The sequence below is a fragment of the Meles meles genome, chromosome 7, assembly GCF_922984935.1.
Source record: "Meles meles chromosome 7, mMelMel3.1 paternal haplotype, whole genome shotgun sequence".
Lineage (NCBI taxonomy): Eukaryota > Metazoa > Chordata > Mammalia > Carnivora > Mustelidae > Meles > Meles meles.
The window spans coordinates 75,336,114-75,364,097 of record NC_060072.1 but is presented as its reverse complement, the minus strand read 5'-3'; the positions used below and the strand labels follow the sequence as shown (position 1 = coordinate 75,364,097).

Here is a 27,984-nt window from a genome sequence, read left to right as displayed (position 1 = left end):
GGCTTATGTTAAAAATAAGTAAAATGGTAATTAAAAGACAAGGCACTAGGAAAAAAACTTAATTCAAAAAAAATATTTCTATAAATCTCTATGTTGTCAATTCTCTATCAGTTGTATCAAATTTCTATCTTCATCAATTCCTCACCTTATTATATAATTTCTTTCATTTTTGGTGAAATGAAGGATTAATTTAAAAGGTGTCTGTAGGGGCGCCTGGGTGTCTCAGTGGGTTAAGGCTCTGCCTCCAGCTCAGGGTTCTGAGATGGAGCCCCTCATTGGGCTCTCTGCTCAGCAGGGAGCCTGCTTCCCTCCCTCTCTGCCTGCCTCTCTGCCTACTTGTGATCTCTCTGTGTCAAATAAAAAAATAAAATCTTAAAAAAAAATAACATAAAAGGTCTATAATATTCTTGATAAAACTGCTATTATTAGACTTATTATTATGTTGCCAATAGCAGATTTGTAATTTCTATCAGCTTTAGTCTTAGAAAGCATACATCTGCAGGTTTATAGTTGGCTTACAATATGAAATACAGAGGAAGGAAACGCTATTAAGTCTCAGGGAGATCTACAACTACAACCTGTTAAAGCAGATCTTAGGTGTTAAAAGGCTCATGAAAACTATAAAAAGAAGTGTTTATTAAATGGTGTAATCAATGAATGCATTCCATACTAATGCATTTCTAATGAAGCTTACCCACTGAAGCACATAAATCTGAGAAAAAAAATCCATCCTTAAATGAAATTCATTCTAAAATGTCCTGACCCATTTACCTGAGTCTCTTAATATAGTTAAGCTATTTATGATAACCCAAATCAGTCTTGCCAAACAGGGATTATAATACTATTACCCCTGAAGTACTGAAGCCCTCAAGTATGCAGGCACATGTGACAGTTTCCTGCCCCCTGTCGCTTAGGGGTTTTAAGGTTTCCTTCTAATGACAACTCCCCCTTAGCAGACTTCAGTCTTTTAATCTCTTGTAACACAAAATTCACCTTAATTTAAAGATACTGATAACACCTTATGGGTAAGAGCTAAAGGTGGCACAAAGTGCTCACAATTTTCCTTTACTTCAGAGGTTTTTTAAAAAAATCTATCTGCTTACTTTAAGGTGTCTGGCTATATTCGAGATCACTGATGCTGCAAAAAGTTTAAATATTGGAAAAGTGTAGCTTTGCTAAAGTATGGTAAGAACAATAGTTTCAATGAGGTAGGTATTATCTTTTACACAGTAAAAGTAACAATATTCTGTACTCACCATTGAAGTGATTCTTGATCACAATAATACATCAGATATCAGTGAAAGTTACTCAAGCTGAGACAATTTTCAAGTCAGTTCTCATTGACTGTTCAAGATCTATTTTAGTGTGTATCTGCTTTTCTGGACAATCTTTGCAATTCTACTCTGCCCCTACCCCATCATCCCCCAATCCCTCCTTCTCCCATTCTTGGCAGGCATTTAAGAAACAGCCATTACATTTAATACTGGCTTAAACTTAGCTAAGACTATCGTGATGTCTCTACCTTGAGTTATATAAAGACTGAAGTAATTTCTTTCAGTTGCCTGCATAGTGAAACCCAGACATTCCTTTATATCTTAAGAGATTTGATACATTAGACAGTTCAAGAGGCAGCTGGCAATACCGGCTATGCTAACAAAGGAAGATACTCATCAACAAAAGCAGAAAGTGATTATTACAGTATCACTGAAAAGGGCTTTACAATCACACCCAGTTAATATCCTTTAACTAAAGGCACAAATAATTTGATTTGTTTAAGGTCATACCACTAGTTAGTGGGTGAGCCAGAAGTAGCACCCAAACTTCCTGGTTCCAGTGGTTCTACTATATAAGACTAACTTACTTTTAACATTTCATTTTTCTTTTTTAACTGTGACAAAATATATATATCACATAAAATTTACCACCTTAACATTACTAACATTTATATTTGTGTATTTCAACAAAGGCAATGTAACAGACACCAGAGCAACAAAGGAGAACATATTATCACCACATAGAAATTAAATCCTAACACTCCCTTTATTTTTTAAAACAACATTTATTTATTTATTTGACAAAGAGAGAGAGAGAGAGGGAGAGGGCGGGAGAGAGAGAGCACATAAGCAGGGGGGCTGGAGGCAGGAGAGAGAGAAGCAGACTCCCCATCGAGCAGGGAGCCAAACATGGGGCTCGATCCCAAGATCCCGGGACCATGACCTGAGCCGAAGGCAGAGCTTAACCGACTTGAGCCGCCCAGGCGCCCCGCCCCAGTACTCCCTTTCAGATGAGAGACACATGTGGTATTTTGTATCAATAGCTCTACAGAGAGAACTGCACTTCTGTTCCTACACACAGCATGTGCTGTCCACTACTCACTCCCATATGGGAGAAAGGCCAGCTGGGCTACTTCATTGCACTAGTTAATACCAAAGCCCCTATTCAAGTCTCTCCCAAACCAAACATGACTCATCTATGAGAATGTACGGATAATAATATAGGTCAGGGGAAAAAAAGTACTACCCAGTAACCAAAGGCACGACCAATGAAAATATTAATAACAATAGTTCTTACTGCTTTATAAGCACTTGCTGGTGGCATCATCCCAACTATTAAAGGAGTCTCGAGCTTCTTGATTCTAACCTCCTCTTCTGTTCACCATGGTTCAAGCACAGCGGCACCACCTCAAGATGTAGTGGAGAGACTGACTTTGCAGGGCTCTGTCTCTTTAATGTTTCAGATAACTTTACCCAGTATGACTCACTTTTCTTCCACCCACTTCCTTATTTAAACTTTCCCTGCCTGACAGTCAGCACTTAAAATTTATTCACTAACTGGAAGTAAATAAATCCCTGTCTTTTGTCTATTTGAGACCTTTTTCAGGGTTAGTAAGAGCTGTCCCCTAACGTGGATTTCATTTTAGTTAAAGTTGTAAATACATCAATTGCTTTTTTACTCTGATATTTTAGTACCAGTCCTTTTGAATTTCTCCCTTTGTTAATGTCACTTAAGGCACAGCACCATAAAAAATCCTAAATAAATTTAGAACTTAGATTTGTCATTGACAGATTTTCCTGTAATTGCCAAATTTTCAATTCTCAACTCTCCTACACAAACTGATATTTATAATTAAAAAGAGAAACTGAGCAATGGGAACTTTTTGTTTGTTTGTTTGTTTTTGGTCCTCAGACACATAAACAACTTTGTCTTCCAGTGAACTATATGATGATGCTTATATTATTGCACCTTTGATCTGAGAAATTCCAGGTATTTTGTAAAAGTTGTATTTATTAATTCCTCCAAAGAATCTTATTGACATAAATAAAGAATACAAATGCAATGGTCTTTTTCCTAGAATGTATCAAAGCTTCTCTGTAGCCCAGGTGAATTAGGAATGTATCTCACCAGGAAATCAGCTCCTATTAAGCTTAGATTCTGCACACGGACAGATATGCCATTGAATCAGTTTCACTGAACTGAAGCCCTCTTTGGAAAGGATCGAAACTTCTAGCTTGCCAGAGCTTCCCCTCTCTCTAGTACATTATTCGTGGATGCTGTATTCGTTGATGCTTCCTGCGTTTAGGCACTTAAGTTTGTGATATTTTTGTATCAAATATTAGCCTGTCAGTCAGGGCACAAGGGTCCAGGCTTTTGTGACCTGAAAAATCACCTCGGCTTTCTGGAACTGTCCCTAGTTCTATATATATATAGATTATATATATATATATATATATATATATATATATATATATATTAAGATTTTATTTATTTATTTAACAGAGAGAGACACAGAGAGAGAGGGAACATAAGTAGGGGGAGAGGGAGAGGGAGAAGCAGGCTTCCCGCTGAGCAACAATTCCCAATGCAGGGCTTAATCCCAGGACCCCGGGACATGACCTGAGCTGAACGTAGACGCTTAACCGACTGAGCCGCTCAGGCGGCTCCTACGATGATCTTTAAAGAGGCTTCTAAATCCAAGATTAAGTCGACTGTTTTAAAACTATACTAATTAGAAATTTTTTTAAAAAGACAAAAACAATTAGAAGCCTAGAAAGAGTTATGGTTACAATCTGTGGAATAATTTGTGAGCACTCCCATATTTGTGTCCTTAAATGAAATATGTGCTAGTGCAAGTTACTCTTCCAGGGCTAGACTAGAAATGTGTGAAAAGCGAAAATTACACAATTTCCTCTTGCTTAGTCCATAAATATTAGGGATCTAGCCCTTATATCTAGAGCAACAAAGAATATTTTCTTCCTCTCTAAGTAAAAACAACAAGCTTGTGGTTTTCCTATATTGATGTCTTCAGAATGTTCTGACTCTTGAAATCATAATAGAAAGATCAACAGAAACTGCACCAGAAAAAGCGAAATAGTTCCTCATAGAGTAGGGGTAACATTCATTAGCAGCTAAAGCTTAGAAACTGTTTAACTGGTGGTGCAGGTGATCTGACTCATTCATTTCACCGGTGCTAGTAGGTAGAGTTTTAAAACCAGTGGAGCAGTTGGTGCTTCCACTACTTATGACCCGGTCCCAGGTGTTACCTTCATCTCGGGGTGCTGGTCCAGCTGGTCCAATTCCAGAGGGCTTTCTCCATCTTCCCGATCTTGCACCTGGGCTTCCGTGTCTGTCCTTCCTTCTTCCAGGGGGAGCACCTGGCTGACCCTGGGAGTCCTGCAGCTACTGTCAGCAGCATTTCCGTCATCGTCCTTTGCTGTGGGGGATGCAGGGCCTGTGGTCGCTTCCTCCTCTCCTTCTCCGTTCACTAGGCTCACAACAAGCAACGGTTCCAGAGCTCGAACTGGAGTTTCTGGGCTAAGAGTGGCTGCTTTTTCCTCCTCCCATTCTATCTGGTTTTGTGCAGCTATCACACCATTAGCCACACCAGTCTGTACAACCTGAGTTGGATCTGTGTCATTTTCCGGCTTCGGTGGTGGGTGCTGGGAGAGGGGCTTTTGCTGAGGGGTGCTTGTCAGTCCGTGCCTTCCTGGGGTCCTAGGAACATTCAGGTTCACACCAGAATCTTTCTTCAAATCACTGTAATTTGATAATGTGCTAAAAGATAAAATACAAGAGAAGCATGTGAACCCTGGCATGGAAAGGTTCTAGAAGACAGACCAGCTTATTCCAGTGGAAAGGAGATACTCAGTGAAGACTTTTCCTCTGAGGGTTTTAGAAACGTGAATTGGAATAGTTGGGCATAGTTCACAGTCTCTTGGGATGCTACACACACTTAAGTAAACGTCTAAGTAAAGATGGGAAGACCGAACATTTGCAATAGGGTCTGGAACATTTCCTTGCGCTGTTTGTCAATAGGGCACATCAGTAAGGACTGAAATGTGAGAAGAAGTATTTATAGTGAAAGCCATCTTTTGCCAAGATTTTTACTTTTGTACATACTAAAAACAAGTTATCTTCAGATCCCAATTTAGGACAGGTTAGAAATCAAAAGTTCCTTCTGTTTACAAAGCAGAACACAGTCTCAAAAATGTTGTTAGCCCTGCTGCCATTACCTAACTGACCTCTCAGCCTCCAGTCTCCATCCTCTCAAACCCAGTTTCTCCAGGTCAACCGCAGAGGTCAAACTCTCCCAGGGCACCCTGTACACTTAGAAGGTAAATCTGGCCTCCTGCCCCTGGCCTAGGAGTCTGTACACATGAGCCCTCACTTGCCCTAGCTCCATTCAGTTTTTGTTTTTTTTTTTTAAAGATTTTATTTATTTGACAGAGAGAGAGAGAGATCACAAGTAGGCAGAGAGGCAGGCAGAGAGGGAGGAGGAAGCAGGCTCCCTGCTGAGCAGAGAGCCCGATGCGGGGCTCGATCCCAGGACCCCAAGATCATGACCTGAGCCGAAGGCAGCGGTTTAATCCACTGAGCCACCCACGCGCCCCGCTCCATTCAGTTCTATTTGTCTTCACTCACCATCTCTTGCCAGTCCTGTCTCCCTGCTGTTCCCACACTCCCAACAAGCCAGTGTGTGCATCTAAGGGTCTTTGCAGCTGCTCTTCTCTCTGCCCAGAATGACCTTTGCCAAGACATCGGGGTGGCTGACTCCTTCCCAATATGCAGGATTCTGCTCACATGTTCACCTCAAAGAGGCTTTCTTGGATTATTCTATCTATTCTAAGTGCACTCTACCATAAACTACACATCTCGTTTAGTTTTCCTTAAAGCCCTTGTTATTACTTGATATTATATATATAACCCTAATAGTACAATAGAACCTAACTGCCAATAAATTACAATGTCCCTATGTAAATGTTTGCATAACATTTTAATCTAGGATTCCGGGGGAGGAAAAACATAAATATCTCTGGGCTGCAATCTTGGAGAGGTTCCCTATGACCTAATAAGGAGACAAGACGAATACAGACTAAATCTGTGAGGGTTCAGATCACGCCTATCTTGTTCCCTGCTTTATTCCCACTTTGTAGCACAGTGCTGGGCATCTGGAAAGTGGTCAGGGATCAATGATCGGTAATAGTAACTGTAATGGTGATCGTGGCAGTCATTCAACAACAGCCGCTAGCATTTATTAAGTGCCAGAAAATGCATGGTATTCTTTACATTATTTGCTTCAACCTCATAATAATTGTAAAACAGGACCCCAAAATAGAGAAATTGAAGCTTAGAAACTTGCATAATAAGGTGATGTCACACGGCTAAGAAATGATACAGCTAGAGTCTGACCCCGAAGTCTGACTCTAAATCCATGGTCTTTTTTTTTTTTTTTTAAAGATTTTATTTATTTATTTGACAGACAGAGATCACAAGTAGGCAGAGAGAGAGAGAGGAGGAAGCAGTGGGTTAAAGCCTCTGCCTTCAGGGCTCAGCGGGGAGCCCTGTGCGGGGCTCGATCCCAGGACCCTGAGATCATGACCTGAGCTGAAGGCAGAGGCTTTAACCCACTGAGCCACCCAGGCGCCCCTAAATCCATGGTCTTAACCCCACATTGTAATACACTAGAACATGCAGGAGGGAACAAGGAGCAGGTGAGTAGCCTGCATACTTGCATTACTGCAAAGAGCAAAATTCTGATATATAGTCTGGTACATAGTGTTTTCTAATAGTTGGTAACCTATGACCCCACTCTTCCTGTCAGTTTATGGCGGTAATTCAGTCTGCTGAATTCCTATTCCCCAAAATGCTACTTTAAACTGTAACAACTGGGTAAAACCTGAAAGCTACACATACCGTAGGCATATGGACATCACTCAACAGGAAATACAACTTCCCATTCAAGTCCTATAGACTCAGTGCAACACTAACCCATTCACACACTTTTAGGGTCAATTCCTACCAGTAATACCTCACTAAGAGCACATAATCATTTTTCATATTGGCAGTAGACTGCTACAAGTAACACCCTCCTTCACCAGATTTGCCAAAATACTCACATTACAGCCTATCTGTACTTAGAATAAGTTTGCTTAAAATGTCTAGGTTACAACACACCACTCCTTAGATACAACCTTCAAACTCTGCATCGAAAAATGACTTTGAATCTGTGAGGTCTGAAAGAGTAAAAGAAAACTGGTACTAATAGGCAGAAAAACTGTGTACATTTTGTGTTGTGTATGGACAGGAATGCAAACAGTGGGTTACCAAAATGGTGAGAACCAGAAGGCTCAACCTTTTCAATACTGACCTATTAAGGGCTTCCCACACCTGCCCCCAAATCTGGTATGCACTATAGACAGGGCTTAGGGCTCCAGCCCTCCCAGATATTATGCAGTCTTTGGACATGGCCCTGAGAACTGCAAATATTGAAAGGTGACCCTGCGCTACTGAATCAAGTTGCCCTGAGGGGGGAAAAAAAATTTAAAGTGCAATTAAATCATTCTGGTAGGGGCGCCTGGGTGGCTCAGCAGGTTAAAGACTCTGCCTTCCGTTAGGATTATGGTCTCAGGGTCCTGGGATCGAGTCCTGCATCGGGGTCTCTGTTCAGTGGAGAACCTGCTTCCCCCTCTCTCTCTCTGCCTGCCTCTTTACTTGTGATTTCTCTGCCAAATAAATAAATAAAATCTTTAAAAAAAATCATTCTGGTAAAGATTACTATAATTTAAGATAGCAAAGGTATTAAAATTCCTACTTTAGAGGGAGAGATGTTGAAGTTTAAATATTTATGACTCAAGTTCCCACAATTGATTGAGAATGAAAATGAAGACAGGCTTCTGAACTACTTTTCTTAAGAACTTTTTTCTAAATATAGTCTCATTTTAAATGAAGGACACTGCAGTTTTGTACTTGGTCACAATTTTCAGAAGATTTCTGAAGTATTTCCAAGCTATGATCCACTATGCACATAACAATAAATCCTGCAAATAAATAATGTAATCACCTAGCAGGAAACCATTCCCAAATATTACACTGCAATGAATGGAAATATTTGGCTTCAAGGATGAAAGGGAGTTTATATACATTGTTTAATTAAATACAGACTTCTGGTGACAGATAAATTAAAATACTTCTGATTAAAATTTTATAAAAATTCTATTTATGTCAGCAATGGGAATTCTAAGAAAAAGCAATTGAGGTCATAAAGGAGAAAAACAACTTATGGGAGTTTCTTTTTATCTTTAAGTGAGAAATTCATATTTTACCTACCTTTTTTGAAACATTAAGACTAAAGAATATAAAATTATATCTAATAAAATACAAAACTGAAACTTATTTTGCTATTGGCAATGTCTCCTCACAAAACCTAGTAGGATACGAGGGAGTGGGGATAGGGGTATGGGGGCTGAATGGATACTGAAGACTCATGTTAAATAAAAAGTGGGTCAGAAAGAAGGCCACAGAGATGGCACAGACCAGCAGAAATTACAGTTAGAAGCATGCACAGTGAGAAACAAGGAGAGACAACCTCCTGCTTTCCCAACCCAGACATCTAGCTACCCACGGCATGACCCCAAGGCATAACACAACGTGACACAGGCAGATACAAAGGAAATGAGAGCGCATTATCAATTGATCTATACCACACACAATGTGATGAAAAAGCTGGCGGCGGAGACCATGCTGCACACAGGGAATGACAGTTCATACTAGAGCAAGTTTAAGTATTTTTAAAATTTACTCTTTCTAAAGGCCTCCCAAACCTAGTAGAATCAAATTCTTATGATTTAGAAAATCTATTACTCTATCATCTTAAAACACACACACACACACACACACACACACAGCCCAGCTTTCTTCCCTCCTCTTCTTCCCATTGTGAATTAGCTCTTACCTGCCTCCTTCAAAGCGACTGATGAGATCTGATACCTTACTGGGTTTTTCTTTTGAGACACAAGAAGCAGAGGCAGGTTTAACTTCCTCCATCCTTGGTTTCTCACTAGATAAAGCTTTATGCCTGGGGGTTTGGTGTATATTGGACGAAGGTGAATTCTGCAGATGCAATGGCTTTGGAGGCACTGTAGAAGAATTAAAAGAATTCAGTATTTCATGGATACGTATTCCATAACAAATGAAACTGATGGCCTGGGTGCAAAAATCTTCAGCATTATCAAATTTTTGTAAAGGGGTCTGTCAAATTTGTACTGAATCTTAACCAAGGGATCTCTATCTAGGACGTTTGCTGTGTCCTCCTCTATAAATCCCATCTTCAAGATACAAGCGGTTCTCTTAATTTTAAATCATTTTAAATATGGCTTTATTAAACATCTAGCCATCTACATATTGCTGTGAACTTCCAACGTCTATTAGAGATAACATGGCAGTTATTTATCTAAACAGAGAAAAGAAAGTACTAACTTTGAAACTAATTCCTAGGGATACACTGCTTGTTATGAAACAGAGTTTCTAAATATAGAGTAATAACTAATATAATAGAATCCAGAGCTAGTAAATTAGACCTAAAAGCCAATAAAACAATATCAGACTACAGTAATTACTATAGCATCTTCCCATTTAACAAAAGCTCCTGACTGCATTTGACCTTAGATGAAAATTTTCACTTTACAGTCCTTTGAGATAGGTAGCATTATGTACCTCTTAGGTCTGTGAAGGTTGAGAGAGGTTAAGTGCTTGCCCTAGAGGAATAAGGCTGATCTGATTTTATGATTGGTACCCAGACTCTAGTTCCTTCCTCTGTCAGCATTGCTCCCAATTATAAAACCAGCAATAGGGGGTTATGGGAGTTCTGTTATTATTGTCTGCTATGTTAATAGTTGGCTTGCATTACTATACCACAAATTATTTGCTTAGTAGTAAGTCCTTCCCTCAGTTAACAGATCATTTCCTGAAATATTAAAATCTATGGAATTTCTCTAACAGATGAGAAATTCTGTAGAGGAGAAAATATACTCTAAGTGCCTGCTTCATCAGTACAGGAATTACTTCAATTTTGAAAACCAATATAATTTTCCTCTTAGATTAACATTCTGGGTAAAGGATTATATAACTTGTATGCATTTTTCCACAACTGGTTCTAACAAATCAAATAAATTCCTTTTTTTTCTTTTTTTAAATCTTTGTTCTGACTTCCCAAGGAAGGGTAGGGAATCATGTCTCCTTCTAATTACATGCCCCATTTTCCCCCAGCTGGTTACCCTGGTTTTCAGTCCTTTTATTTCTTCTATAAACTCGGCTGACAGTTGCCTGATGCTCACTGGCCTAGATGTCATCATTTCTATGTGAGTTATCAATTCTTACAAAGAAAGAAAAAAATATGCTACAGGTATGACAATTAATTCACCTCATTCCCTTTCAACACCAGAAGAAAATCCCAATTAAAAAAAGGCATGCTTCTTTTTATGGAAATGGTGTTATTTTCCAAGAAATGCTCAGGGGGGATGGTTAAATACAGTATCTACTGAGAAAGAAGGGACTTATATAAGTGTGATATTTGTTAATTTTAAGGAAAAATTTCCTGTGTAGAATTATACCAAAATAGCAAACTATGACAATATCACCCCCCCCACAAGCAGTTTTAATATTAGGAATAATTTCAACATTCCTAATTAGAATATTCAAAAAAGGAAGTGAATGTGTTCTTTATAATTCTATAAAAATTGTTACAAAAATTGTTATAAAATTGTTTTAATACATCCACCTAGAGTTTACTCTGTGAACATTAGTTACTACATATCAGACACTGTTAGATGCTTAGAAAACTCAAATAATACGTTGTCAGTCAGTTTTTCAGAGATTATTCCACTAACTTCTCCCCTCTCAATTATACCTACCTAAACTGTTTCATAGCATTATGTACTTTGTCTCCAAAGTGCTTATAATAAATTATGATTAAGTAGTCATAAATAGTATTAAAGAAACCAGAAATAAAATATTAAGTATAGTACAGATGTAAAGCTTTCTCTTCCACAAGGCTGGAGTTCTGTGAGGGTAAGAAACAAGTTTATTTTGATCACAGATAATATTCACAGTAACCACATACACAGTGTTTGGCGAATCTGTGGAATACGTGAAGGAAAAAAAAGTCATCAAGGACTTCATAGTCTAGTGAGGAGACAGTTTAACGAGGTTGATAAAAGTGGGCACTGGGTACTGTTATTTTAGAAGCACAGAGGAGGTATCTCATCAAGGGAGACAACCCAAATGGAAAATGAAGTAAATATGCACATTTTAAATAAAAGAACACAAATATTACATGTATATGACACAAATTTCAAGATGACACATGAATGGCTACAGTGTCATAAACACTGCCTTAGGGGGAAATAATGTGTGCTTTGGTCAAAAAAACATAACTGGTGAGTAAAAAAGACTCTCGTTGGGGCATCTGGGCGGCTCAGTGGGTTAAGCCTCTGTCTTTGGCTCAGGTCATGATCCCAGAGTCCTGGGATCAAGCCCCGCATCGGGCTCTCTCTGCTTGGCAGGGAGCCTGCTTCCCTTTCTCTCTCTCTCTCTGCCTGCCTCTCTGCCTACTTGTGATCTCTGTCCATCAAAATAAATAAATAAAATCTTTAATTAAAAAAAAAGAAAAGACTCTTGTCTTCCCCTCCCCTGCACCCTTTCTCAACATTTCTAATCGTTTACACAATGGAGGTCAACATTTCCAAATGCTCCCTGGACATCTCCTAGGTGTTCTATCAGCACCTCCACTGAATCTGTCTTAAACTCATACTACTTCTTCCCCCTGCAGCCCAATGGATGTAAATAGGAAAAGCAGTGTCCAACCTCACTGATAATCAGGGAAATGAAAATTAAATCTAAATAGGATTCTACTTCAGCCCCATCAGGTTAACCAGAAATTTTAAATCAATACCAAGAGTCAGTGAGGATATCAAGCAATATGATATCTCATGTATTTCGGAGGGAATTTAAATTAACAGAACCATTAAGAACTCGACATTTACAAAATACATATCCTACAGAAATTCTAACATATCTATTACAGGGTTTCGTTAAATTTTCACTTTTTCATTAATTCAGTATTTAATGAATAACTATTAAATTCTATGCACTTGATCTTATCAATGAACAAAAGGAAAGATAAGAAACAAAAAGCTAGTAAGTAAACCATTTCTGAGAAGGTGGTGAGAGCTAGGAAAAAAAGGGGGAGGGCTAATGCAAGAACAAGTTTAAAGGGATTTGGAGTATAGGAAATGGGGAGAATGGCAAATTGCAGTATATATTAAGTAGGGTACTGAAAGTGGGCTTCTTTGAAAAGTTCAGATTTGAAGAAGACTTGAAGTTAAGCGAGTTATTTTGGGAAGAGTATTCCATCCAGTAGAGACCAAGCTAGAGGCAATGGAAGCCAATGTGACTGAAGCCAAAGCAGCAAGCAGGCAAGAGACTGTACGGAGGTCAGGGGGAGGGTCTGGTAACTTGGCAACGCAGAAGCTGGTGGTACACTGTAAGGAGAGTGACTTTGAGTGAAATGAGAACTCACTGGAGTTCTGTGCATAGGAGTAACATGACAGGATTTCTAACCAACTGTGTCTCTCTGGCTGCTTTGTTGAGAATGTCAGGAAACAGGGTGGAAATGGGGCAGAAACAGGGAGAAGAGTCAGGAGACTAGTGCAGAAATTCAGTTGAAATAATGGTACTTAGAAGAAGGTAGGATTCCAGTATGCTTTCAAAGTGGGCTTCTTGATAGAATAAATGTGAGGTATGATAGAGTGAGAGAGAAGCCAAGGAGGACTCTGGAGACCTTTGGCCTGAACCAATGGAAGGATGAACTGTCATCAACTGACACAACACATAAAGCAATTTTTTGAGAAGTCGGTAGTCCAGTTGTGGACATGCTAACTTTGAGTTATCTAGTTGACTGTAAGGAAAATGGGCCCTATTGCGGCCAATTTTACAGACCGTAAATAGAACAAAACAATTTATTCAAAAATTTCCAATCATCCAAGATAATTACCGAGCATGAAAAAAATGAATCGCCAGCTTAAGTTCGGGGATTACCAGTGGATTTTGATTAGTCTCATTTTACTTACTATGGAAAACAATAGCTGGCCATCTTATTTTTACATAAACTCTACACCCAAGGTGGGGCTCGAACTCACAACCCTGAGATCAAGAGTCCCACGCTCTATCAACTAAGCCAGCCAGGTGCCCTACATAGATGGCTATTTTTAATACGTTATAAATTTATAACATATTATACTTTAAAAACGGAACATTACACATAGGATGCTTTACTTTAGAAGCAAACGAAAAAGGTTTGAGTACCTCACATTTACTTAAATTATTCAAATAATAATGTGGTTTTCGAAGTTCATGAAACTTTTTTAAACATTAAGATTTAATGACTGATGAGTGATGATATATGGGCTCTACAAAATAAACAACTATGGAGAAAGCTGTGGATCAAAGCTCCTGAGAGAAAAAGAACTATTAGCTTTAATTGCTAAAGAAGTTATTTTGAGTTTATGTCTAGCATGGCAGGAAATAGGCCGATATTGAAAGTGGTGAACAAGAAGAAAGACTTATGTTGGAAGTTGCTCAGTAATTTATTTGTTTGAAGGGTAGGATTGATATGAAGTGAATAAACCATTGTTTTCCACGGCTTTAGGGTATTTTCTGAGGCTGAGGCAAAACAAGCCCTAACTATTAAAGGAATCCATTTCAAAAGCAACAGACTCTTACTTAGATTCAAATAGAAGCTTATCTAATCTAAAATTCAGCTCTTTCATTGTTTTAAAACTGTAATTGTTCAAAAATACTTACTTGTTGGTATTTTTTAATTGATAAAATTGACATACAACATTGTATGAATTACAGGTGTATAATATGATTCAATATTTGTATGTATTGTGAAATGATCACTGAAGTCTAACATCCACCACACAGTCACAATTTTTTCATGTGATGAGAACTTTTAGGTCTTTTCTCAGTGACTTTCAAATATACATCACAGTATTATTAACTATAGTCACTGAGCTGTATACTATATCCTCATAACTTACTTATTAATAAACATAAGAATAAAAACCTAATGTTGTTCCAGACACATTACTACATAATCACCATTAATAAAGGTACTCAATATTGTCTCTCCTTTTAAATATCACTAAAATAAATGATAGCTATGATATTATTAGCATTCCACAGGAGGGGGGAAAAAAAAAGATTTAACTATGAGCTCTTTTGAGGATCCAGATCAGAGTTTCTCAAACTACTGACATTTCAGGCCAGATAATTCTTTGTGGGGGGGGGGGGGGCTGGCCTGTGCACTGTATGATATTGAACAGCTTCCCCAGCCTCTCCCCACTAGCTGCCATCAGAAACTGCCACACGTGGTGTCCAGCAAAAAAGTCAAGTGCAGGCCATGGGGTGGGGGTAGGAGAGATGCAAAATTATCTCCAGTTGAGAACACTTATCTAAAATAAGAATCTTCAATTAGGGGCACCCGGGTGGCTCATTGGTTAAGTGCTTACCTTCAGCTCAGGTCATGATGGGAATTGAGCCCCGCATTGGGCTCCCTCTCCTTCCTGCTTGTGTTCTCTCTCACTATCTCTGTCACTATCTGTTCTCTCTCTCAATAAATAAAAACTTAAAATCTTTAAAAATAAATAAAGTAAGAATCTTAAAGTTACATAATGGATCTTGAAGCCTCACTAGGCTCACCAATCATAAATTTGTAGGGGACTTGCCATGCAGTGAGAATAAAGGTGTCAGTGTGATAATCCCTGGATCTGTACAGGAAGTCCCCGTTAATAATCCCTTCCTTTCTTTGCCTCAGTCACCCAAATATTCTTAAGGGTTTGGAGAAATTAAAAGCAAGCTTCTCTCCACTAGAGGGTGGGGGAACACTTTTATTTGGCCCATAAGTAAGTAATGCCCAATTTGTTTGGCAGCTGATCTGACAATACCAAGGTGTAACCTCATTTCCTGCATGTTTTTCTCTATACAGCACACATTCTTCCAAGTTTTAAACAAAGAACAGTAAAAACAAAGTAGAGGACACATGGCAATGGATCAGGGAGTCATTCAACAAGGACGACTGAAGGCCTGCAATGCAATGGGGGGGTTGCAGGACAAAGGCAGAAAGAAACTAAGATGGAGAAGTGCCATAAAGAGTAGGTTAAATGATAGCGAATGAGAAAAAATTAAGTAAGTGTGAGGAAATATGAAATGTCAAAGGTGACAGTGGGGTTAACATTTTAGCTGGGGAACAAGGGAAGGACCAAACAACGAGTGAGAGTACTTTCAAAAAGTACAAGGTTCTCTAAATGATTTATTTAATACCTGGAAATAGCCCTTATAGTTTTGTAAAATTATATGTATTAATCCAGATTCAGAACAGGAAGTATAAATGTATTTAAATATCAGTATATTGACTTTAATATAATTCCAAACAGCAAAAGCAAGATCAAGTGTTATCTCCCTAAGGAATATGATTATTTTGGCACATAGCAACTCAGAAGGACACTGGTGTAATTTATCTCAATGGACTATGAAACACAAAGAAGTAAAACGTCTTCCCCAAAAAGGCTATATAAATAATGAAACTCCTGTTTGTGATCTGGCAATTACATAAAACTGAATTACATTTGTTTTTCATATTCTTACTTCATTTGATCTTTGTCAGCTCAGGTCTAATAAGCAGGATGGAATTTTGTATTTTGCAAATAAAATAGCTTAAATCATGATCACAAAAATTTCTATGTTCATATTCATATCATTTACATGGGGAGGAATATGGTCAAAAGAGAAGGTTATGAACTCATGAATGAGTCATTCATTTGAATCACCAATTATTTGACTTCACTTGATAGACTTACCCCCATACTACCATAAATATAGCTAGTAGTGAGAACAAAAAGAAAAATGTCCCACAATCTGTCAGATTCTATTTTAAGCCCCTTTCTATTTAAACACCTTTAAGACTCTTTCAGAAATCCTAAAAACGTAAGAACTTTAAAGAGTAACACTTGTTCTTTTATGACGTGTTCTCTGTAACAACTTTTTAAAAAATTTTTTATTTATTTATTTGACAGAGAAAGAGCACAAGCAGGCAGAGTAGCAGGCAGAGGGAAAGGGTGAGGAAGAAGCAGGGTCCCCACCGAGCAAGGAGCCCGACACAGGGCTTGATCCCAAGACCCTGGGATCATGACCTGAGCGGAAGGCAGTTGCTTAACCAACTGAGCCACCCAGGCGCCTCTGTAACAACTTTTCTTTCAAAGAACAAGAAAGAGACCAAAAAGTGAATACCACATAAATCAAATAGAAATTTATTTTTTCCAGAGTGTAGTAATTCTGAAAATGCCCAGTATTGTTTCTTGGCTGAATGTTCATCATTTGGTACAAATAAAAATCTATTGGGAAGAAACTACACATTAAATCACAGTAGGGCTCAGCTTTGTGTTAATGTTTCCAAAGCCTTGCTCTCTGTCATCAAAATTGCAATTTTGTGCTCCTCAAAGCTAATACTCCGTTCACCAGAAATTTATTGCTAAAAGGAAATGGTCCCTGAACAAAACAGTCAAAGATTTCCACCATCATAGTTGTCTTTCCCCTTATTAACGGCTCAATTCTTGAATGGAGGAGCCGTTTATTTTAGTATCTGCAGATGACTTTATTAAGAAGCATTTTCAAGCCCTAGTTCCTGAATAGTATAAAATCACATTCTTACTAAGTATATTTAGCACAGTTTTACAGTTATCTGTTTCACAGATCCTCTGACATCTAGCAAGTCACACTGACTTTCTGACAGTAGACATTCATTTGTCACACATTTATTATGCAAATAGTAAGTACTGGGTCAAGCATAACGCATGAAGTGATTATAGTCCCCTTAAGGGGACATGCAAATTTCTGCAATGAGAAAAGAATCATATTAGAAAAATGTATACAGTGTTTTATACCCAACTCTGCCTGAGACTGATTTTTTTCCCTGGGTAAAAAAAAAACCCCACCCAATATCTCCCATTTAAAGCTTAAAACCCTTTTTTTGTCGTTATCATTTTTCTGGGTAGCCTTCCTCAATAACAAAACACCCAACCTGATTAAAAACAAACAAACAAAAAGAAAACAAACACCAAAACATACCTTGTGGCTTTGGACTTGCAGCTGAGCGTTTCGCAGGCGTTTTTCCATTTATTCCCTGAGCCTCTTCGTTAGATACATTCTGATCAACCTGTGGGGTCGTGCTTCTTTTCAAATAAGGTGGAACAACAGTGATCTTTGGACAGGTACTGCTGCCTGCAAGAGTTCAAAAAGAAAGAACAGGTAAATAGGTGGAACACAGCTATGTCCCATGAGTTAAATTTCTTCTTACCCCACGAAACAAAAACAATCACAGATCTAAGAATAAGCAGAGCAACACATCTCCTGTGTGTGCTGGCCTTGACAGAATTTCTTGGGAAAGATCTCATTCCATGTGCTCGAGAAACCTTGTAATGCATACTGACAGAGATCACCGCGCGCACACACGCACACATGCACACCCCCACCCTCTCTCCCTCCTTTCCTTGCAGGGCCACAGAAAGGGCAGAATGCAGCTGCTACGGGGGAAGGCAAGGACAGGAGGGCCCCACTATTCATCTGTTCAAGTGTCTTTTCCAGCAGCCAGTCAGTCACCAGTCATTGACTCCAAAGAACAAAGCAGGAAAGCACCGACGTGACAGCTGACCTAAAGACTCTAGAAGAATGGGTCAGTGAGAAACGAACACACACCCCTCTCACTCATGAGCTTACTCAGACTCCAGATCTACACATACAAGCTAATACCTGCATATTTTTTAAAAAAAAGGATTATACAGATTATACGATCTTATCTACAGTTCAAAACTCTATAATGTTAAGAGACTGAAATATATCGTAAGACAAAGACGTAGGAAAATAGATCAATTTTCTGTTCGGTTCCTGATACAAGAAGTGAATTGTTGAATTTCAGAGACTTTTTAAGAAATCATATGCCACTGCTTTCTCTTTATACCACTCGTATTAAATTTCCCTTTCTTCTGGCTGACACGATGATATTAACAACAGACTGGACCCTGCTTAGGAGAAAGTAAAATTTCTACCAGGAATATTGTGATAACTAAATAAAAGTATTCCACTTAAACCATCACTGTTTAATAGAGTCTCAGGGGTGCCTGGGTGGCTGAGTGGGTTAAGCCTCTGCCTTTGGCTCGGGTTGTGATCTCAGGGTCCTGAGATCGAGCTCCACATCCATCTGCTCAGCGAGGAGCCTGCTTTCCTCTCTCTCTCTGCCTGCCTCTCTGCCTACTTGTGATCTCTCTGTCAAATAAATAAAATCTTTTTTAAAAAATAGTTTCATTTTTACAGAATCCAAATATCCGTAGAGAGAACTGTAAGATAAAAAGCCTTAATTATTCAAAACAAGAACTGCTAATTAAACCTAATCACCTTTTTACTGAGTAAAATGACTCTCTTTTATTTTGATTCTTAAGCAGTATTAATTAAAAACTGCACATGCTATTATTTTCTGTGTTCTCCTTGAAATTTATCTTGGTAAAACAAATTTTAGAAGGTCTTAACCCTTCCAAGTACTGTCGACAAGTCTGAGAGATCCGGTGGGACAACAAAGTAAATGGGTTTTCATCAGGCACCCTTCTGCTCAAATGGTCTGCCAGCTGGATGAAGCACTGTTTAGCCAAATAGAACAAAGGCTTTGAATGCAAGATTTATAGATTTTTTTTTTAAGATTTTATTTATTTATTTGACAGAGATCACAAGTAGGGAAAGAGGCAGGCAGAGAGAGAGAGAGGAGGAAGCAGGCTCCCTGCCAAGCAGAGAGCCCGATGTGGGGCTCGATCCTAGGACCCTGGGATCATGACCTGAGCGAAAGGCAGAGGCTTTAACCCACTGAGCCACCCAGGCGCCCCGATTTATAGATTTTTTGACAGTATGTTATGACAAATACAAACAGAAGAAATAAAAGCTCAAGTCCTTAAATGTGTGATCCTATCTACCTTTTTAGAAAAACCATGTGAGGGAGGCAAAGTATAACTCTAAAATCGGTAGCATGATATCCAATGACTCAGCCTTTTATTAGGAGCATTAGGATGTTTGTTCCACAGTGACCCCAATGATGGCTTCTTGGGCCTAAAGGCCACCAGCTGGGGTCTGGAAGGATGGCCTTGGGACAAAACAGTGAAAAGCCAGAGTTTAGCTCCAAATCAGAGGCACAAACTATAATGTGATTGTAAAATGAGGCACTGAAAGCAAGAATGCCACTTACAGCAGCAAAACTATAAAAAGGAGGTAGCTAATGGGTTAAATGAGAAAACAGATTATACTGAAGCTTTGAAAAATAGATCACCAACTTACATATTAAAAGATGAAACTACTTTAATAACTAGCCTATTTAGAAACAAAAGATGTCTTGAATAAGTAACTTGAAATTTAAAACTAGGCTTTTTATTTCTGGATAGCAAACTTTCAGGGTATGATGGGTTTTACACAGTCCCATATTTATTAGAGTATCTCCCATGAATGTGCCAAAATGCCTGCAGTAAGAAATCAACTACATATTCATTTTCTTATAAATCATTGAAATCAGGTTTACTTTTTTTTTTTTTTTTTGGTCAGCGGCAATAAATCTACAGCCAGAAACTTGATTTTAGATCATTGCTTAATACCAGTCTACAAGCTTTAGCCACTATCACAAAGTATGAAAATATGGTGAAAGATACAGAAAACACATTTTTAAAGGGTTAAGGAAAAAACAAAAAAAGCAATGACAAATAGGGAACAGAGACCATTTGTGGCTGCAAAGCCAAAATTATATTTTTGAAGATTTATTTGAGAGAGGGAGAACGCATATGAAAGAGAGCAGGGTGAGGGGTAGAGGGTGAAGCAGACTCCCTGCTGAGCAGGGAGCCCAATGTGGGACTCCACCCTGGGACTCCAGGATCACAACCTGAGCGGAAGGTAGAGGCTTAACTGACTGAGCCACCCAGGTGCCCCAAAGCCAAAAATATTTACTATCTGGCCCTTTACAGGAAAAGTTTGCTGACCACTACTCTAGGTTACACACATCATGGTAAAGAAATGTGCCATTTTAAAAAGGGCCATTTCGGGGCACCTGTGTGGCTCAGTGGGTTAAAGCCTCTGCCTTCAGCTCAGGTCAAAATCTCAGGGTCCTGGGGTTCAGCCTGCATTGGGCTCTCTGCTCAGCGGGAAGCCTGCCTCTCTTCCTCTCTCTCTGCCTACCTCTCTGCCTACTTTGATCTCTGGTTGTCAAATAAATAAAATCTTTAAAAAAAAAAAGGGGCCATTTCATTAAATATTTCATCTTCTAACTAATCTTGGAATATCAACACAAAACAAAACTTTTTTTTTTTTTTTGAGTGTTTATGACTGACTCAGCCTACTCAACATTTGCAGTTCTTATTTGGGTGCCAATTGCGTAACAGGGAACTGAAAACAAAATTGCAACCAGATGGTTCACCTATTCAAGGAACTTAATATTAACTTTTAGAGTCCAGCTTACCAAGAAGAGTGACTAAACAGTTAATCTTGGGTTCAGATAAAAGTACAACAGTTACATGATATTAGTGTGAGGGAAGAGGGCCTATTTAAATAATGTCTCTTCCTGAGGGTTGATGATCTTTTCAGCCACCGATCCTACCCATTCTGCGTTCCTCTGCATTTGGGTTACTGATTCATGCTTGCTGGGTTGCATCTCCTGTAAGGAATGTCTAGATATATACTAACTGCAAAAGGCCTCAGATATTTTCAGTTAATCAATCCAGCCTCATCTTTGACTGCAGCTGAAGAGGTTACCACTACAGCTTCACTTTCGTTTGTCTGTCTTCTTCTGTATCACTTGTAAGTGGTAGATAATCCCTCTTACTGGTTAGGGTGACTTTGTCTCCTATTTGGAAAACTTTGTGTTGAACTGTTATATTTTGCCAAATCATTCTCAAATAGCTCTTTCACAGTCATCCATCTCAAAGCAAAGTCCACTCAGTTCTGTAAGTCTTCAGGCTTGCTCTCTTCCTATATAGTATCCATTCCCCCAGATCACATCTTTCTGGCCTTGCTATGGACATATCTATACTGTCTCAACCATTCATGACATCTCTTCCAACTGCACCAAGTCTCAAGTCTATAAAAGCTCAATGGACTCCCCTCCTTGGGACAAGAGGGTCTCTCGGGCTTAAGGAGTAAGAAGTAGTATTCTAGGGAAGACAAACTTTTCAGGGGTACATTGTCCAGAGCAAAAAGATTCTTTAAAAAAGGAAACAAAACCACAACTTACTTTTTTAAAAAAGATTTTTTATTTGAGAGAGAGAGAGAATGCGAGCATGAACTAGGGGAGGGGCACAGGGAGAGAAATCTTAAAGCAGACTCCTCACTGAGTGCAGAGCCTGACATAGGGCTCAATCTCACAACCCATGAGATCATGACCTGAGTGGAAACCAAGAGTCAGATGCTAAACCAACTGAGCCACCCAGGCATGGTCTGCATCCCTGCCCCAAAGCTTGTCTGAAGTATTTTCAGGTTTACAGGGAACTGCACCCAGGTCCCTAAAATTAGCATTTATATAACCATGGTACATTTATGAAAACTAAGAATTTAATATTGAAAAAATACTAAACCACAGATTCAGTTCAGATTTCATCAATTTTTCCACTAATATCCCTTGTCTGTTATAGGATCCAATCGAAAATACCACATTGTGTTTAGTTCTCATCGTCTCCTTATGGCACCCAACCTAAGACAGTTACTCAGTCATTGCTTGTTTTGTATGATGCTGGAACTTATGAAGGGTCACAGTTAGGTATTTTGTAGACTGTCCCTCAAACTGAGTTTCTCTAATGTTGTCTCATGATTAAATTGGGTTTATGGGTTTGAGGGCAGGACATCATAGAGACAATGTGCCCATCTCACTGTGTTACCATCTCACTATTACATCACGGCATGTTATCAATGTGATTATCACATGTGATATTAACTCTGGACCCTGGGTAAGGTGGTATCTGCCAGGTTTCTCCACTAAGAATATTAAAAGACATTTATCAACAACATTTTCTTATCATCTCTTCAAAAACTCTCCTTTGGTCCTATAATTTCAAATAAGGGGCGTATTTCCCATGTGTTACCTAAAATACCTAGATTTTGTGATGAGCACTGGGTGTTACAATAAGTAACTAATGATTCATTGAACACTACATCAAAAACTAATGATGTACTACACAGTGGCTAACTGAACATAATAAAAAAAGAAAAAAAGATCAAGCAGTTTTTTTTTTTTTTTTTAAGATAAACCCATTAAGGTTATAAAACTCATGGTTTACAACTCTTTTGCAAAGGCGAACAAAGCCATAGCTAGGAAATTTATTTTAGAATATATTTTCCAAACTTCTAGAGCTCCATAAGAACTTTTCCAGAAAAACAAGCAAACCATAAAGGATCTTAGAAAAGAAAATATGATTAATAATTTAAGAAATTTTCTTGGACCTAGGAATTCTACATCTAGGAATGTACAGAAAGAATCCTGTGTGTATAAAAGTATATGTACATATACATATACATAAAGTATATGTACATATATATATGTACATATACAAAAGTATATGTATATGTACATATATATGTACACATACATGTATATACAATATATATGTACACATATATGTATATATGTACATATACATATGTATATATATGCATGTATATATATGTATATGTACATATATATTGTATATATGTATATATGTACATATATATTGTATATATGTATATATGTATATATTGTATATATATATTGTATATATATATGTACATATACAAAAGTATATGACTAGTCGATGCAACTTTATGGAACATATGAACCATTGTTAATAAAGAAAAAAAAAATAAGATTGGGAAGACCCGCTGCCTTCGGCTCAGGTCATGATCTCAGGATCCTGGGATCGAGTCCCACATCGGGCTCTCCGCTCAGCGGAGAGCCTGCTTCCCTTCCTCTCTCTCTGCCTGCCTCTCTTGTGATTTCTCTCTGTCAAATAAATAAATAAAATCTTTTAAAAAAAATAAAAAATAAATAAAAAAATTAAAAAAAAATTAAAAAAGACATTATTAAATAAAAGACAAACTATAGAAAAATATGTATAGTAGTATTCCCTTTAAAAAAGAAAGATGCATACAAATGTGCATAAATGCATTAGAAAGGGATGTTAGTAACAGGGCAAACTTAACTGGGAGAAGGAAGAGAAGATGAATGGGAACCTTCACATTTTGCTGTCTATATAGCTGTATCATTTAAATCTTTTATAATGAAAAGGTGCTTAGAAATTACTTATGAAAAAGAGAAAATCTATGAAAGTCAGGTGTATTAAAGATTGAACAGTATATATCCTTTGTGTTTGCACACCTATGTAGACAGCAGCATTATTCACAATAGCTAAAACATGGAAGCAATGCAACTATCCATTAACAGACGAAGAGAGAAACAAAATGTGGCATATATATGCAACAGAATATTATTCAGCTTTAGAAGGAAGTCCTGAAATATGATGCAACATGGATGACCAAGAGGCCATTATGTGAAGTGAAATAAGCCAGTTAAAAAACACAAATACTGTTTGGTTCCACTTATACCAGTTACACAGAGAAGTCAGAAGCAGACAGAAAGTAGCATGGTGGTTGCCAGGGGCTGAGGAGACAGGAGAATGGAAAGTTACTGTTTAACGAGTTTTACAAGATGAAGGGTTCTATGGATGGATGGTTGTCATGGTATCACAACAAAGCCAATGTACTTAATGCCAATGAACTATACACTTATAATGGTTAAGATGGCAAATTTTATGTATTTTTAAAAAAATACATAAATGTATGTATTTTTTTACATACATATAATAAATATGTATGTAAATGAAATGAATGAAAGACTTTAATTTAATAAATGAATAGATTTTAATAAATGAAATTTATTAAATGAAAAGACTTTAATTTAAAGGGGCATCTAGGAACCCTCTTACACTGTTGGTGGGAATGCAAGCTGGTGTAGCCACTTTGGAAAGCAGTATGGACAGGTTCCTCAAAAAATTGAAAATAGAGCTACCCGATGACCCAGGAACTGCATTACTGGTATCTACATACAGTAGATACAGATGCAGTGATCCAAAGGGGCACCTCAATGTTTATGGCAGCAATGTCCACAATAGCCAAACTATGGAAAGAGCCCAGATGTCCATCAACAGATGAATGGATAAAGAAGATCTGGTTCATATATGATGGAGTATTACTCAGCTATCAAAAAAATGAAATCTTGCCATTTGCAATGACATGGATGAAACTAGAGGGCATTATGCTAAGTGAAATAAGTCCTTCAGAGAAAGAAGGTTATCATATGATCTCATTCATATGTGGAATTTAAGAAACAAAACAAGGAGCAAAGGGAAAGGGAAGGAAAAATAAAACAGGATGAAATCAGAGAGGAAGACAAACCATAAGAAACTCTTTTTTTTTTTTTTTTTAAGATTTTATTTATTTATTTGACAGAGAGAGAGAGAAAGAGAGCACACCTGCACATAAGCCGGGAGTAGGACAGGGAGAAGTGCTCCTGGCTGATCCCAGAATCCTGGGATCACTACCTGAGGTGAAGGCAAATGCCTAACTGGCTGAGCCACCCAGGCACTCCAAGAACCTCTTAATCACAAGAAACAATCTGACGGTTGTTAGACGGGAGAGACGGTGGGGGGGGAAATAGGATAACTGGGTGACAGATATTAAGGAGGGCATGGGATGTAATGGGTGTTAAGACTGATGAGTCACTGAACTCTACCTCTGAAACTAATAATACACTATATGTTAATCAACTGAATATAAATTTAAAAATTTGGAAAAAAACCATTTCCTAACATAAAATGGATTTGATGATCATTTAGATATAAACATACTTGCAATACTTTTTTCAAAATTGGTAGTTTACAAAAACTGGTTAAAAGATATAATTAAATAAAGTAAAATGTTGAAAAACTATTGAATAAAACTATATATATTGAAAATTAATAAAAAATATTCCTGCCAAAAAAACTAATAAAGGGGCACCAGGGTGTCTGAGTTGGTTGAGTACTGGATTCTTAATCTCAGTTCACATCTTGATCTCCAGGTCATGAGTTCAAGCCCCACACTTTAAAATGAATAAATAAAGTACAAAAATAAAAACCATATCACTTGCTTAATGAGGAAAGGTCAAGAAATATTAATACATTCAGTTGCCTACTTAACATCTCTTCTAGTATGTCTATGAGTTATCTCACACTCAACATACCTAAATCTGACACCTTTGTCTCTTAACACTGACCCCAAACCACTGTCTTTACAGTCTTCTCCATTTCAGCTAATGGCAGCTTCACTGATGCTTAGGTCAGAAGCTTAAAGCAACCTCACATCCTCTTTTGCTCACACTCCACATCCTATCCATCGAGAAATTCTGCCAGCTCCACCATTTACCACCACCACCCCATTGCTATTATTCTGGCCTAAATGACCATAAACTTAAATTGGATTAGAGCAAGACACTCCAACCTGGTCTCCATGCTCCTACCTTCCCCCCTCCCACCCCCCCATGTAGTACAGTCTATATTTTCAGAGACATCCCTTTTAAAAACCCTATCAGATCATGTCACTCCTGTGCTAAGAATTTTCCAATGGCTCTATATTTTTCACTCAGAATAAAAATTCACCTCCTTAAAAGGGCTGACAGGCTCTACATGATCTGGTCTTTGTCCTCTTACTACTGACCTCATTGCTAGTATCGCCCCCTTGTTCTCTGATAGTCATACTGGTTCCTTGCTGTTCCTCAAACAGGCCAAGTACACCTTCAGTCCAGCAGTCTCTGCTGGAAAGCTCTTCCCCATATAACTGCTGGCTAGTTGCTTGTCTTCTTCTCACCTTAGTTCAAATTTTATTTTGTCAGTATGGACTATACTGACCATCCCAGTACATCTACTACTCTTATTAGCTGTATAGGTTATTTTTTTCCATAGCACTTATCACCTTCTAGAAACTACATTATTCAGGAAGGCAGTTGAGGATGGCAGCACAGGAAGACCCTGAACTCACCTCCCATAAACAAATTTACAGCTACCTATGAAACAAGTCCCCCTGAAAACTAAGTGAACAGCTCCTCTATAACAAGCAACTGCAAGGCCACATCAATATGGGTAGGAGAAGCAGAGAGGGTCTCACCAAAAACCTTACCCTTGCTGTGGCAACCCATAATTAGGAAGGATGTCACAAATATGGAGCTTCTCCTTAGGGAGCAAGGTGACATGCCTCCCATGAAGCACCTTGACCCTGTAACCTATATGAGATGAGGAGCCCTCAAAATAGCTGGCTTTGAAAACCAAGAGGGTTTACATTCAGAACAATATATGGTTCTAGGAAACAGAGATTCCACTCTTAAAGCATTTGACTGCAGACTCACTCACCCTAAGACCCAGCACAAAGGCAGCAGTTTGAAAAACACCTAGACCGTATGTGAATGAGATTCATTTGCTAATTTTAGAGTATCTGCCAGAAGGTTATTAGGACTCTCTCTAGAAAGAGAGGCACTGGTGGGTGCCATTTTTGCACTCCCCTCTAACCTGCTAGTGAAGGTAGGTACATCCCTCACAGGGATGTCCCTTGAGCACCTGGCTCTGGGGCCAGGGAAGAGTGTGTTCTGGAAACACTGAAACATTTTTGAAACATTGGAGTGACAGTTCTTGAAGGATTACTACCCCCAGAACACTGCAGAGACAGCAGACCAAAACACAATCCCACTCTCATGTGAAAAATGGCGTTTACTTGTCCAAGAATTTCAGAGAAAAGGACACACTTTAGGATTACTACATACTTAAAGGCCACAGACATGATCTCAGGGTATGTAGGCCAGGGGACACGACCTTTGTGCACTCCCCCGGCTTTGTGCAACCTAACTGTTCCTTCCAGAAATGAGCTTATACACTCTTCTGGAGCCCCAGTCTTTCCAACTGTCACCAAGGAGATACTTGCACATTGCCTGGTCTGGAGGCCAGCAGGGTTTACAGCTGTGGTCCCACAAGACTGAATATATTTGTGCTCCTTGTTTTGTTTTTTTTTTTTTTTTTTTTCTTTTACATGGGATCTGAGCAACAGACTTCTCTTCCACTCTGCACTTGCCTGCTTTTCAGGTTGGGGTTCTTCTACTACAGAGTTTGAAATTCACTTAAATCTCCTCAAAGCATATCTTGGAAATTCACTTAAATCTCCTAAAAGCACTGTCCATAAATGTGAACCACAATCAGCCTGGCACCAACAGACAGGATGCAGCTCAGTTAAACCAGTGCACAAGGTCATAAAACTGCAGTGTCCCAGGCTGAGTTTTGAAAACCCAAAATATCTCATGGTCTCTGGAGCTCATATCTTGAGAGTCACAGATTCCTGGATTTTCATTCATCCTGATTTAATAACAAACACTGAAGCTTCATTTTTTAAAGTTCAAATATAATTGACTACATGCTATAGAACGGCACAAATTAAAGATCAAATTTGGATGTATGTCAGAGACTTGACTTGAAAAACCAAAGATTGCTCTAAGTGCATTAGTGAGGATAAACACCACTCAGTAGT

The 27,984-nt window shown here is 38.4% G+C and overlaps 1 protein-coding gene across 6 annotated transcripts in view; it reads right to left on the bottom strand.

The window, feature by feature from the left end:
- FGD4 (FYVE, RhoGEF and PH domain containing 4) overlaps nt 1-27,984 on the bottom strand; it is a 207,371-nt gene that overhangs the window by 46,829 nt on the left and 132,558 nt on the right. For 5 of the 6 annotated variants that reach the window (XM_046011404.1, XM_046011405.1, XM_046011407.1 and 2 more), the window contains 3 exons: nt 17,461-17,613; nt 9,230-9,413; nt 4,542-5,052 (listed from right to left, as the gene is read on the bottom strand). In XM_046011404.1, coding sequence (XP_045867360.1) covers nt 4,542-5,052; nt 9,230-9,413; nt 17,461-17,613 — 848 coding nt within the window. Of the gene's footprint in view, nt 1-2,571; nt 2,802-4,541; nt 5,053-9,229; nt 9,414-17,460; nt 17,614-27,984 lie in introns of those variants that run through there. The other variant, XM_046011409.1, reaches the window with a different exon arrangement.